The sequence below is a fragment of the Crinia signifera genome, chromosome 1 (assembly GCF_055691185.1).
Source record: "Crinia signifera chromosome 1, ASM5569118v1, whole genome shotgun sequence".
Classification (NCBI taxonomy): domain Eukaryota; kingdom Metazoa; phylum Chordata; class Amphibia; order Anura; family Myobatrachidae; genus Crinia; species Crinia signifera.
Genome location: NC_139217.1, coordinates 232,947,540 through 232,962,833, shown reverse-complemented (window position 1 = coordinate 232,962,833; position 15,294 = coordinate 232,947,540). Strand labels below are relative to the sequence as shown.

At 44.7% G+C, this 15,294-nt stretch overlaps 1 protein-coding gene across 1 annotated transcript in view; it reads left to right on the top strand.

Moving 5' to 3' along the window:
* The window catches only part of LOC146071233 (uncharacterized), a 116,506-nt gene that overhangs the window by 98,233 nt on the left and 2,979 nt on the right, over positions 1 to 15,294 (top strand). The window contains exons 10-14 of the mRNA XM_083179431.1: positions 521 to 584; positions 1,439 to 1,492; positions 3,323 to 3,407; positions 7,253 to 7,415; positions 8,447 to 8,480. Of these exons, the coding sequence (XP_083035557.1) occupies positions 521 to 584; positions 1,439 to 1,492; positions 3,323 to 3,407; positions 7,253 to 7,415; positions 8,447 to 8,480 (400 nt within the window). The remainder of the gene's footprint in view (positions 1 to 520; positions 585 to 1,438; positions 1,493 to 3,322; positions 3,408 to 7,252; positions 7,416 to 8,446; positions 8,481 to 15,294) is intronic.

The window sequence follows — 15,294 nt, the reverse complement described above, 5'->3', positions numbered from 1 at the left end:
CTACACTCAAGGACACACCCCCTGTTGAGTGGCCACACACCCTTTTCCAGAGCGTGCCTTCGGCACGCGCACAACTACATCCTTCACTTTTGTCGCCATGGTGGGCCTGCGTACTTTAAATGCCAGGGCCTATCTTTAATCCCATTCTCACCCGCTCTCTGACGCTCTCTTAGCATGTACACTGGCACCACTAACACTGCCCCTCCCCCACCTAAACCCTCTTTTATCATGGTGCCCCCCCTGTAATTTTATCCTGGATCCGCCCCTGCAGCAGTATAAGCAATTTTATAAGATGCACTGAAAATGATTACCGTAGTTCAAATTATACATTGATTTCTGACAGTGGCACACGCTTTGTGTATGTAGTGTAGAATTGTTCAGGTACAATACTAAGACAAAGTGAAACCACCAGTCCTAGAGAGTGAAAGCATAGGTCCAGTGGGTTCCATCAAAGTTACTGATCCATATATTTTTACTCCTTCCAATAACCCAAAATGCAATCTGTGTTTTTGCCTTACAGATGAAATATATGATGATACAGAGCTGATATCCAATACATTTCCTGCTATGCCAGCCAAGCCGCGGTGACTTTTCCCTTTATTCCTTGTGCATTTGTATTTTGTGTGGCATTTCCAACATACTGTAGGTGACAGAGAGCCTGGCTTTTTCTAATGGTGCATTTAATGAAACACTGAATGCCATATTGACGTCATAGCTTTTTATTCAAATGGATTTGGGTTGGAAGCATACGCCAATAAACCACAGTAATGTGTGGCACAATTAAACACAATATCAGAAACATACCTTGCGTTAACAACAAATATTGTGTAGGATTGTGTTATTCTGTACACTAAGATATGCTAGTACTTTACAAAAATGCTTCCTCTTGCACCTATAGCACGTGGTAGTAGTAGTATATGATTACTTCTTTGTAAGCAAATGTGCGTTTCACATCATCTGCATTGGTTGAATTGGGACAGCCTTCTCATTCATTCAGCATAGTGATAAACTGTGGTGACCATATGTTATGTGCTTAGATTAATATCCAATGATTTGGAAACATGAGAGGAAATGAATGTCAGGATTAAGTTGTAATCTTTTATTAGCATTATTAGCATTGTTCATAACTGACAACAAGTGAGAGAGTTGGGAAGCGGTTTCCTTAATCTCACCATCAATAACCACAGAGACACTTTCCGTTTAGTGCATTATTTATAATAGGCTCCCATCACACATTTCATTTTGGATTTGATATCCTGGTACACTCTCAATATACATCATGTATGACTTACATTACCTTATAGTTCCTTTTCTTCAATAACTCAATACAGATTAATAAAGGATATTCCAGAAAATGGATGTTCACATATGTATTGAATTTAACACAAATGAATTATCGATATCTTGTTTTCCCCATTCCCTCTATTCTGAAATGAAGAGTACAGAATGGATACGTCGCAAGACTGTTCCAAAGAAATACCAACCAAACAAGGTAGAGTAAGACTGTATATATTATAATGAATTTGCATATAGTACAATATATATTAAGCTAAACAGCAACTGAGAAGATAAAAATGTTCATGAGACAATAAAACAAACGTAACATAAATATTACCACATTAATGACAATCCATATGATATGTAGTTACAAATTGCTGCAGCCCTTTGTGTAAAGTAAAAGTCATCTGTCTATGTCAACTTATTTTATTAGACAAGAAGTAGTGCTCAAAGTGTGTCGGTATACAATGTTATACTATAGTATTAGTATACCAGCACTTTATAGTATACAATGTTATAGTATGTTAGCACTTCAAGCACTAAAATGTATTTCTAGCAGCTGCCTCAGGACCACTGTAGCAAGCAGTGATGGTACAGCCTGCAAAACCCCATTCATCCCAGTGGCTGTGTGTCCTAATCACTGCCCTTGGCACCCCCCTAGCGGCTACAGTGATCGGGTGGCCCACGGCACCCCACTCCCCACCCATTGGGCAGCACAGGCAGCTACTGCTGACTCTGACTACACACTTACTGACTACACCTTATTAAAACAATATTGTGGCCCTGTGTGCTGATTGGCTGGAGCTATGGCAACATAAGGGAATCTCCCTGTGTGACCAGCAGCTGCTACACTGCCCCGGAGACTGGTGTGGAGGGGGCTAAAGAAGGTAATGAGGGCTAAGGGCATTGCTGAGGGGCAGATAAAGCTGTGGAAGATGATGAAGTGCTGAGAGGGTAAAAAAAAGGCCTGAGGACAGTGTGGAAGCTAGTTCTGAGTGTCTAATGATAGTGCTTTAGGGCTTGGAAAGGTAATCAGGGCTATGTAAGGTGTTTGAGTGTCAAATTAATAGGCTTACTAAGGTGATACCTCCTCACCCCAGTCTGCCTCATGCCCCTTTATTCTTAAGAACACCACCTCTAGTGTTCAAGCCCCATTTTCTGGCACATGCAACAGTACATCTTGGGATGAACACATAATCTCATTAAATTTTCCATACCACCACTTCTAAATTCCCACTTTGACTGCTAACCAAATGGAGATTCTCCCTTCTAGGGTATCTCTCTTATTTGGTAAAGCATTAGATGTTAAACTTCTTTTTGGATCCTAAAATCAGACCCGCATACCAAAAAAAAAAATGTCAACACATTAAATAACTGTTTAAATTATTGTATGTAGATATAAAAATGTGCTTACACAACACCTTAATATGATGCTGTCTAGCCCCACTAATGGTGAGTTTTTAACAGCCTATCACAGGGTGTGAGCTCCCGATGGTACCAGCAACTAGTGGTAAATACTTCTGCAACCTCAACCTACACGTTGGGGCAGATGTATTAAGCTTGGCGAAGAGATAAACTAGAGATAAAGTGGAAGGAGATAACACACCAGCCAATCAGCTGTGTTTGAAATATGACAGTTGGGAGTTGATTGGCTGGTGCGTTATCTCCTTCCACTTTATCTCCAATTTATCTCCTCACCAGGCTTAATACATCTGCCCCAATGTATCTTAACGAACACTTCATCAGGTGTAGATTAAACAGAGTATACTTCTCCCTATTTGAAGAAAAGATACAACTTTTTTTTTTAATCTACCGCTGATGAGGTGGTATATAAAGGGTGATAAATATGGTGTGATTTTGCAGTATTGAAATGTTTATCTTAAATAACAAATGCTGCTGTATATGTCTCTCCATGACCCCAATGGTTTATGTCATAATAAAAAAATATTGTAACGCAAAAAAGAAAAATATAGAAAATAGTTATATGAGCATTATTAAACATTTTATTTGTTTTTTGGATATATGTTTAAAACTTTTTTTACAGGAAACCTGAATTGCCAAAAAGGAACAGTACAAAACACGTCAAAGATGAAAGCAAAGAGCTCAAAGAATTGAGGAAAAAATTTAAGGTATTACATTTACAATGAAACAGTGTAACAATGATCTGTACTAATACTAAGCTGCAATCTCTGGATGCGATTGAGGGTTAATAATAACGCACAAGCATGGGCAACAAACAACCTCTAAAAGGTGTATAAAAAAGCTTGATTCAGATAATAGTAATTAATAGTGCTATAATTAATACAATCAACTGAATTGCAAGTAAATGTTGCTTAGTCACAAATGTAATTCATTATTATTCTTGTTCTTCATCTTAATATTATTATTATTATGTTATGTTATGTTATACCAAAAAGGTTCCTAGTTGAGTATACAGAACAGTTATAGACAAATTCACATGTTGGTCATATATACATAAAATAATGGTACCTGTTTCCTAGCACGGCGCCCACGATATTAAGTTGTATGACATCGCATCACATCGCATGCCATATGCCCGCATGCGAATGCGATGTGATTTTAAATTGTATAAGCCCCTATACAATTTTTAATTGTATAAGCACCCTAATGGGTGCTTACAATGTTAAATGCACCCTCACGCCACCCCCACTATCAACGCCAACCCGAGGCGTGGCGAGCGCAGCGAGCCCGCAACCTTTTCATACCCCCACTATCCACGTCGGCGTGGAGGCGCTCTTATAGAGTGTGGCGAGCGCAGCGAGCCCGAAGCGTGGCTAGCGGACGTGTATTACTTTACTTGTATTCCGCGTCCCCTCGCGGGGCACGCTTTTAACATTGTAAGCACCCATTACGGTGCTTATACAATTAATTATCTTATAGGGGGCACATTTAACATTGAAAACACCCATTAGGGTGCTTATACAATTTTAAATTGTATACCATTGTATATGGCATACAATGCGATGGTATACAATTTAAAATTGTATAACATCAGCTGCCATCGCATCGCATACCATCTTATGCCTTATGGTATGCGATGCGATGGGCGCCGTGCTAGGAAACAAGTACCAAAATAATGATACTAACTAAATGATATAATTATACTACTTCACGAATACTCAAACTATTTTCTCGGGGACCCCATCAGACAATAATAATAATTACAGGACCCCAGCAAGTTACTGCAGAAGGTCATCACATCACATGTATAATCAGCAGACAGCACATACATGGCAGCATTGTGGAGGCACAAAATGTTGTGAGGAGTCAAAAAACAACAGAAAATTCAACAGATGTTTCAGACTTCTTGAATCACTGAGAGTAGAAAAGTCATCAGCCTAATAGTCAGCAACAGGGAGTCGTGACCCCATGCTGAGATGGACGGGACCCACTTTGGAGTTAGGACCCACAGTTTGAGAACCGCTGTACTACTTAATGGAAATAATTATTTAAAGAACACTGGAGGAGCGAGGACTTGCACATATTTGCATTTAGGGGATATGAATGGACATATAAATGGAAAGGGGAGCAGATTTGAAGATAGCTGGGGCTGACTGGAGGCAGAATTGTAACAATAAATGCTATTAGGCTGGACTTTGAAGTGAGACTTTTACATAGCTGACAATAGTCCATATTGTCCAAGCACATTTTAAACATTTACCCCTGAAAGGATTTATCAGCAAAAATGTCCCTATATTTCAATGTTAAACTATTTTAAATATACTCTACATTGCATGCAATTGTATTATAGTTTTTTATGTTATTGGCTTTAGAATTCGGCAAACCCACTGCCATTATGGGAGGAAATGCCTTTATTGGGGGAGTAGTTAAGAAAAGGGTGGATTTTAAAAACCCCTTTAAGGCCCGTACACACACATCGATTTGATTTTGATTCGATGTTGGATTCGATTTTTTATTAGATCTGACATGAGATCTTCCCATTCCATTTGGCATTAGATATGTACTTTTGCATTAGATATCGAATTCGATATACATTCATGGTACATTGTACACCAGGCATTCCCAACCACGGTCCTCAAGGCACACCAACAGTGCAGGTTTTAGTGATATCCAGGCTTCAGCAAAGATGGTTTAATCAGAATCCCTCAGATACTAATTAAGTCACCTGTGCTCAAGCCTGGATATCTAGAAAACCTGCACTGTTGGTGTGCCTTGAGGACCGTGGTTGGGAATGCCTGTTGTACACATTCGATTTACTAGATCGAATTTGATATTTCCTTGGCGGCACAGTAGATTTTTCTGTTCGACTTTGTGAAAACGGTAGCGCACATCGAATCGAATGCAGAGCGAAAGTGACACAAAAACCATTCGATTTCGTTTAGGATTCAATTTGATTTTGCTTCTATAAGCAAAATCAAGTCGAAAATCGGGAAAAATCGATGCAGGGCTTTAGAGGCATGTACATAAAGAGATTTACCAAATCTCATGACATAAGTTTGCCAACCTCTGGAAATATTATCAAAATATAGTTTTAAGTAAAAAAATATAGTAACAGTGAAAATAGGAAAACAATTCACTAGACAATGTTTGAAATCATCTGTTTCATACTTATGTATGTCATTCAGTGCACCTGGAATATGGGACATTAGGGGAAATTAAATAGGATGATAGATTTAAAAAGTGAGAGATTTGGTGAGAAATCTCCAGGTTTTTTTTAAAGCAGCAATAATTTCACCTCCAAATTAAACTGGTTTTGCAGTGTAAATGATTGCCGCTTTAAAAAAAATGGAGATTTCTTACCAAATCTCTCATTTTCTGAATCTCTCATCCTATTAAATTTCACCCGTTATGTCAGTAAATTTACACTGTTGGCAACCGTGGAAGAGATGCATTATAAAACATGAAGTGAGGGAGGAGATGCCACAGAGGAAAGCGGAAGTAACCCAAAGATAGGATGCTGTAAAACTTTTTTGCCTAAATTAGGTGATTGGGGTGAAAAAATGCTTTTTTAGGGGGGTATTCAATCTGGAGGTCATGGCGGTCGAGCTTGCTCGACCACCGTGGCCCTGTCCCGTTCTCGGTCAGCTCGACCGAGAACATGCAGGCGGGATTCAATGTCCCGTCTGCAGTGAGATGAGAAGGGGGCGTGGCCGCGAGTTGCGGCCGGGAGGCGAGCTGCAGCCAGCAGCTTGTCACTTCCAGGCCGTTCTCGGCAGAATGAGCCGGACAGATTGTGAAGTCGGGCTCGTTCTGCCGAGCTCGTTCTGCCCTGCTCAATGCTGTCGAGGAAGACAGCATTGAATAGGGCCCGGCGGCCAACCCCCCCATGGGGAGATGTTCGCCGGTGATTGAATACCCCCTTTAGTCTGAACAATATTGTAAATCGAGCAAAGAATATTTTATGTTGAAATATTTTACACACTAAGGGGGGTATTCAATCTGGGGGGGTCACAACTGTTGAGCTTGCTTGACAGCCTTGACCCTGTCCCATTCTCGGTCTGCTCGTCCGAGAACACGCAGATAGGATTCAGTCTCCCGCCTGCAGTGGGATGAGAAGGGGGTGTGGTCGCGAGTTGCGGCCGGGAAGAGCGAGCTGCGGCTGAGATCTTGTCACTTCCCGGCCGTTCTCGGAATAACGAGCCCAACAGCTTGTGAAGTCGGGCTCGTTCTGAAGAGCTACCCTGTTCAATGCTGTCGGGGAAGACAGCATTGAATAGGACGCGGCGGGCCATCTTCCCCATCAGGAGATGCTCGCCGGTGATTGCATACCCCCCTAAATATTTTTGTCCTGTTATTTCTTTATAGTTTTATTATCAATCCATTTTCTGTAAAGAAATATATATAATAATAATAATTATAATAATAATAATTATTATTATTATTACTTTTATTAATCCATGTATGAAGGATAATGGTATAAACTAACAAGAATATGATAAACTAAAAATGTAAACCACAAATTATTCTCCCATATGTCTTTTGTGTCACTCAGATTGAAGGCGAAATAAAGGTTTTAACTCGTATGATGGTTGTTCCGAGTGCTGGGAACAAGAGAGGTGGTGGAAAGGACCTACCAATCAGTAAAGGCGAGATCCTAGAAGTGATCCAGTTTACCAACCAAGAAAAAATATTGTGTCGAAATAGTAAAGGCAAATGTATGTACATTGTAGTAAAATATTGAAAACATTTTTGCTTCATTAATTAAATAAGTTTAGAGTATTAAAGTACTTAATGAAGAATATAACAGTAGTAAAGTACTTTTCTGAATCTAATAATGCAACTTAAACAGCTTATTAATTATAAAATAAATGAAATCTGTTACCTGGCATGGACGCATCAGATGTAACCACACCAAGCTGGGCTTTCTCAGCCATGGTCGCAACTAGAGATGAGCGGGTTCGGTTCCTAGAGAACCCTAAAGAACCGAACCCCTCCTAACTTACCTGATCCAAGGCGGTTCAAGAGCTGCTCGATCATTGGTGCCATTTTCCAGATCCAAATCGAGGCCGAACTTCATCATACCGCTGTCGGATTCTCGCGAGACCTGAACTCTATATAAGTCCCGGTGTTCGGCACCATGGGGGCACTACTATGACTGCTATGGGGGCGCCTGCAATCTCCACCACCAACATCTTTTTTCATAAGGACAATTCCATCTTGCCCCTGGGAGGACCAGGGTGGGTGGGAGGACCCAAGGACAATTCCACCCAAATTCTGTCATTTTATGATTCCCCCCTCCCACCCCCCCCCACCCCTCCACCCCCCCAAAAAAAAACATATCCAAAACTAAAACTTAGAAGGGTGGTTTTGTCAAAACCAATCCAGATCCAACACATGAATGGATATCCAGATGCAAAACACAAAACCCGAAAAGTGTATACCCCTAGTCCCAACTGATGCAACCTGTCAGAATGACAACTGTGCGGCTGCTTCATGGTCCCCTCCCCCCCACCACCTCTGTGCCTACCACGCTGCAGACCAGAAAAGTCAAAATGTTCCATAATGTTCTGAGATTAGTTTGCATTTCTTAGCATTTTTTCCTTCAATTTGATTTACATTCATTTGTATTAAAAATAAAACCGATCATTTTTTGTAAAATATTATTTTTCTTAAAACTTCTGATGCAAGATATGATTACAGCACCATCAAAGTGACACTTATATTATGTGGTCCTTTTTTTTTTTAGATGGATATGTTAAAAGAAGATATGTTTTGCAACTGTAAGTATTTTGTTTTTTTAAGAACTAATAAAATAAATGAGCACTCCATGAATCTTTATATGAAAGTATGGACTCTATAAAAGAGTTTAAGCTGAGGGAGTATACAGATATAGATCAGCCTATTTTAGAGGAAAAGCCTCAGTATGTCCTTATGCCAGGGTTCCCAAAGTTTTTGAATCACGGCACCCCAAAGCATCAGAAATGTTTTTGTGGCACCCTTAGGCTAAACAAATATTAAGTTAAATTAATTGTGTTTATATCTCATCCTTATGATCAGTTATGTGGTAATGGACAGGATTCCCTTCTGTTTGTCCACAATTGTACTATTATAATGGATATAAATAACTTGAATTGGTCCTGGACCAACAATCCAGGGCACCCCTGCAAGTCCCCCCAAGGCACCCCAGGGTGCCACGGCACACAGTATGGGAACCACTGTCCCAATGGTTTCAGTTATGGCACAATGTCACGATCCGAGCTGTCAGACAGACTTTCCTACCGGCTAAGTGCCTCCGCAGGTTCAGCTTGCGGTCCAGACGTCATCTCTGCCGGCGTCCTGCCTCCCAGTGACAGTCCCCAGTGCACGGCAATCCACCTGTCCGCCGCCATTGCTCCCAGTATCCAGCATGGTGTGCACAAACACACTTTCCCGCCATAGCAGACATGGGGGCTGCCATGTTCTTTCCAGTCACATGTCTGTGCTGTCCAATCCTGTTGGTTCTGATCTCCCTGTCATACTTCCTCGGCCAATCCTGGCCACCCAGTGGGGATAAGTATGCTGGGAGCTCTCAGAACCATTGCTAGTGCTTCAGTTGTCTCCAGTGTATGGTCAGCTGTCCTTGTCTCCGTGCAAGTGTATTTCTCTGCTGGTGTTGTTTTCCATGCTGCAGTGTGTTCCAGGTTGTTCCATCTCCTGTGAAGTCCAGGTTATTCCATCGCCTGTGATCCTGCCTCTTCAGCCCAGCGACCAAGCCTAGCTCCGGGACTCTGGTCCTTCCGATGCTCCAGCATCATCCACCATCGATGTTCCATCGCTAGTCCGATATTCCGGATCTCCTGCTTCCGTCCGTCATTCCGGACCCACAGTCATCTCCCGTCCGTCATTCCGGACCCACAGTCTCCTTCCATATCCGATACCCGAATCCGATGTTCCCGCATCATCATCGATAGTCCGATATTCCGGATCTCCAAGCCAAGCTTCCGTCCGTCATTCCGGACCCACAGTCAAGCTCAAATCTTCCGTCCGTCATTCCGGACCCACAGTCTTCACATCCGATGTTCCACCATCGATCCCACATAACATCACATCTGTAAAGTATTGCAATCTGCATGAACTCTGTTATTTCTCCTGCATACTTTACTGTCTGTTTATATTACAACCATCTGCAAATAAACTCCGGTTGTATTTTATCTCTGACTGCTTATTGGCTCTGGGTGCACTGTCGCGCACTCCATGCGCAAGGGTCCTCTCCAACCTCCCCGGTTGAGGTACCGGTCCAGGTCCCCACCAGAGGTCTCAGTCTCGTCGACTGAGTCCCCTGGTGTGACAGTAAGCACTATCCAAATGGATCCAGCCACAAACCAAGCTTCTCCACCCAGCCCTGTACAGCAACTGGCTGTTCGCTTGGATCAGCAAGAGGCTGCGCAGAGCCAAGTGATTCATTGTCTGCAAGATCTGTCTTCCCGGCTGGATAAGCTACAGACCACTCTCAGTGGCCCTGAGCCTGTCAGAGAACTTCCAAGTCCCGTTCATCCTCCTGTAATGGCTGCTGCACCTCGCCTTCATCTGTCTGTCCCCACCAAGTATGATGGGAACCCCAAGACCTGTCGAGGTTTTCTCAATCAGTGTGAGATTCACTTCGAGCTGCAACCCAGCAACTTCCCTACTGAAAGGGTCAAGATCGCCTACATCATCTCCCTCCTGTGTGGAGCAGCGTTAGAATGGGCGTCTCCCTTATGGGAAAGATCTGATGCCATCCTGTCCAATTACAAGGACTTCGTGTCAACATTCCGGCGTATCTTCGATGAGCCTGGGCGATCAGCATCTGCCTCCACTGAACTCCTCCGTCTCAGACAGGGATCCCGCTCCGTCGGGCAATATCTGGTCCAGTTCCAGATTCTGGCGTCTGAACTCTCCTGGTGTGATGGGGCCTTATACGCAGCTTTCTGGCATGGCCTATCCGATCATATTAAGGATGAACTCGCTACCAGAGACTTACCCTCAGGTCTAAGTGACCTTATTTCATTGTGTATCAAAGTAGACCTACGCTTCCGAGAAAGGGCTGTAGAACGTCACAAGAGCGCTCCAGTTAAAGTGCCAACTCCTCCGCCTTCTTTACCCACTGCTCCTGCGGTCCATTCCAAAGAAGAACCAATGGAGATAAACCGTTTCCGTTTGTCTCCAGGAGAACGTCGACGTCGACGGTTGGCACAGCTCTGCCTGTATTGTGCAGATCCTGCACATCAAATTTCTGCTGGCCCAAAGCGTCAAGGAGAACTCCTCCTCCTAGCCCGTCAAGGAGAGGGTAGGCTAGGAGTAATTAAGTCCTCTCCATCAGCAACTGATTGTGTCCTTCCAGTTTCCCTACAAGTTGGTCAGCATTTCAAGACTGTCTCCGCACTTCTTGATTCCGGTGCCGCTGGCAACTTCGTTACTGCAGAACTGGTCCGCAAGTGGGGGTTACCCACTGAAAGTCTTTCCAAGACTGTCTTCCTTACTGCTGTGGATGGCAGTAGGATTCCTGATGCGACAGTCTCCCGCAGAACTTTGCCACTTACAGTAAAAGTGGGAGTCCTGCACACTGAACTTTTGTCCTTCCTGGTTTTACCACGAGCCACTCATGCTCTGGTTCTGGGTTTACCCTGGCTCCGTCTTCACAATCCTCGTCTTGATTGGAAGACATCGGAAATCCTTTCCTGGGATCCTTCCTGCTCCGGTACCTGTCTCCAAAAGGTACTCCCAGCTCGTCATTCTTCAGCCGATGCAGCAGACCTTCCGCCTCTTCCCTACCAAGAGTACTCAGATGTATTCAGCAAGTCTGTCACTGATGTCCTACCTCCTCACAGACCGTGGGATTGCCCTATCGAACTTATCCCAGGCAAAGAACCACCCAGAGGTAGAACCTATCCTCTCTCTCTTCCAGAGACTCAAGCCATGACCAATTACATCAAGGAAAATCTGGCAAAGGGATTCATCCGTCCTTCGACTTCTCCTGCTGGCGCAGGATTCTTCTTCGTCAAGAAGAAGGATGGAGGCCTACGTCCCTGCATTGATTATCGCGGCCTCAATGACATTACAGTAAAGAACCGATATCCGTTGCCCCTCATCACCGAGCTGTTTGACCGTGTCAGCGGTGCAACCATCTTTACGAAACTCGATCTGAGGGGTGCATACAATCTCATCCGCATACGAGAGGGCGACGAGTGGAAGACGGCGTTTAATACCAGAGACGGCCACTATGAGTACCTCGTCATGCCCTTTGGGCTCAGCAATGCCCCAGCCGTGTTCCAGCACTACGTCAATGAGATTTTTCGGGACATTCTGTATCGTCATGTAGTTGTATATCTCGATGACATTTTAATCTACGCCAATAACATCACAGAACATCGTTATTGGGTCAAAGAGGTTCTGTCACGGCTGTGAGCTAATCATCTCTACTGTAAACTGGAGAAGTGTGTCTTCGAGGTGAAGTCTATACCCTTCCTAGGGTACATTGTCTCCGGTTCTGGTCTTCAAATGGATCCAGGAAAACTGCAGGCCATCCAAGATTGGCCAATTCCCTCTTCGCTGAAAGGTATTCAACGTTTCCTGGGTTTTGCCAATTATTACAGAAAATTCATTCGTAACTTCTCTTCTATTGTGGCTCCCATCACTGCCTTGACTAAAAAGGGGTCTAATCCAGCGAAGTGGCCGGCAGAAGCCATCGAAGCCTTCCATCTGTTGAAACAGAGGTTCACTTCCGCCCCTGTTTTAAGACAACCTGATACCACCTTGCCCTTTATTCTCGAGGTTGATGCCTCCTCCGTGGGTGTTGGGGCAGTCCTCTCGCAGAAAGCGCCCGATGGTCGTCTTCATCCCTGTGGGTTCTACTCCCGTAAGTTCCTGCCTGCAGAGCGTAACTATGCCATCGGTGACCAAGAGCTCCTCGCCATCAAGTTGGCATTAGAAGAATGGAGATATCTTCTAGAGGGCGCTGTTCATGAGATCACAATTATCACAGACCACAAGAATCTTCTGTATCTCAAGTCTGCTCAATGTTTAAATCCCCGTCAAGCCAGATGGACACTTTTCTTTTCCAGGTTCCGTTTCAAGCTGTCGTTCTGTCCAGGGACACAAAACCGAAAAGCTGATGCCCTTTCCCGCTCATGGGAGCAAGAAAGTGAGTCTAAGTCCACACATCAACACTTTATTATTGATCCAGTGGCATTCTCCGCAACGAGAGTTTCAAATCTCACGCCCCCCTACAGGGAAAAGATATGTAAAGCCAGCTCTAAGAAAGAAGTTGCTCTGTTGGGCGCATTCTTCAAAATTCGCTGGCCATGCAGGCATTCAGAAAACTTACGAGTTTATCACCAGGTCCTACTGGTGGCCGTCCCTCAAACAGGATGTACAGGACTTTGTCTCCTCTTGTGCTAAATGTGCTCAGCACAAGACCAGTCGTCAGTCTCCTCCTGGGCAATTGATGCCACTGTCAGTGCCACATTGTCCTTGGACGCATATCTCTATGGACTTTGTAACTGATCTTCCAGAGTCTGACAAGTTTACCACCATCTGGGTGATTGTTGATCGGTTCACCAAGATGGCTCACTTCGTTCCCCTCACCGGTCTTCCGTCAGCTTCCAAGCTGTCCCAGCTCTTCATCAAAGAGATATTCAAGCTTCATGGGCTGCCTCTTGAAATCATCTCCGATAGAGGAGTCCAATTCGTAGCCAAGTTCTGGCGAAGCCTGTGCTCCCTTCAAATCAAGTTAAAGTTTTCCACAGCCTACCACCCTCAAACCAATGGCCAAACAGAGAGGGTGAATCAGGACCTTGAAGCATTTCTCCGCACATATGTCTCTTCTTCCCAAGATGACTGGGCTCAACTCCTTCCATGGGCAGAGTTCTGCCATAATAACCAATATCATTCTTCATCAAATGTCACTCCATTCCTTGCCAATTATGGGTTTCATCCTCGAGTTCCTGACTTCACTCTGCAACCTGTGTCCTCTGTTCCAGCGGTCGACATGACCATCCGGCAATTCGTCAAATCCTGGAAGCTCATTCATTCTTCACTTCTGAAGGCTTCAAGCAGGTACAAAAAATTTGCCGACAGGAAACGCAGAGCTGTGCCAGCCCTCCGTCCAGGAGATCGTGTCTGGTTGTCAACCAAGAATCTTCGATTGAGAGTGCCATCGATGAAGTTCGCTCCCCGATATATTGGTCCTTTCCCAGTTGAGCGAGTCGTCAATCCAGTAGCTTACAAGCTCAAGTTGCCGCCCTATTTGAAAGTGCCAGCTACATTCCACATTTCGCTGCTCAAGCCGCTGGTCCTGAATCGCTTTCATTCCAAGCTCCCCAAGGCTCCTAAGGTTTGCACCCAGCGTGGAACAGTATATGAGGTCAGTAAGATCTTGGACTCTCGCATCCGATATGGTCGTCTGCAATATCTGATCGAATGGAAGGGCTACGGCCCCGAAGAGCGATCATGGACCAATGCCATCGATGTCCATGCTCCCAGACTCATCCGGGCGTTCCACTCCAAGTTTCCCCGCAAGCCTAAAAGGTGTCCTGGGGCCACCCTTAAAGGGGGGGGTGCTGTCACGATCCGAGCTGTCAGACAGACTTTCCTACCGGCTAAGTGCCTCCGCAGGTTCAGCTTGCGGTCCATACGTCATCTCTGCCGGCGTCCTGCCTCCCAGTGACAGTCCCCAGTGCACGGCAATCCACCTGTCCGCCGCCATTGCTCCCAGTATCCAGCATGGTGTGCACAAACACACTTTCCCGCCATAGCAGACATGGGGGCTGCCATGTTCTTTCCAGTCACATGTCTGTGCTGTCCAATCCTGTTGGTTCTGATCTCCCTGTCATACTTCCTCGGCCAATCCTGGCCACCCAGTGGGGATAAGTATGCTGGGAGCTCTCAGAACCATTGCTAGTGCTTCAGTTGTCTCCAGTGTATGGTCAGCTGTCCTTGTCTCCGTGCAAGTGTATTTCTCTGCTGGTGTTGTTTTCCATGCTGCAGTGTGTTCCAGGTTGTTCCATCTCCTGTGAAGTCCAGGTTATTCCATCGCCTGTGATCCTGCCTCTTCAGCCCAGCGACCAAGCCTAGCTCCGGGACTCTGGTCCTTCCGATGCTCCAGCATCATCCACCATCGATGTTCCATCGCTAGTCCGATATTCCGGATCTCCTGCTTCCGTCCGTCATTCCGGACCCACAGTCATCTCCCGTCCGTCATTCCGGACCCACAGTCTCCTTCCATATCCGATACCCGAATCCGATGTTCCCGCATCATCATCGATAGTCCGATATTCCGGATCTCCAAGCCAAGCTTCCGTCCGTCATTCCGGACCCACAGTCAAGCTCAAATCTTCCGTCCGTCATTCCGGACCCACAGTCTTCACATCTGATGTTCCACCATCGATCCCACATAACATCACATCTGTAAAGTATTGCAATCTGCATGAACTCTGTTATTTCTCCTGCATACTTTACTGTCTGTTTATATTACAACCATCTGCAAATAAACTCCGGTTGTATTTTATCTCTGACTGCTTATTGGCTCTGGGTGCACTGTCGCGCACTCCATGCGCAAGGGTCCTCTCCAACCTCCCC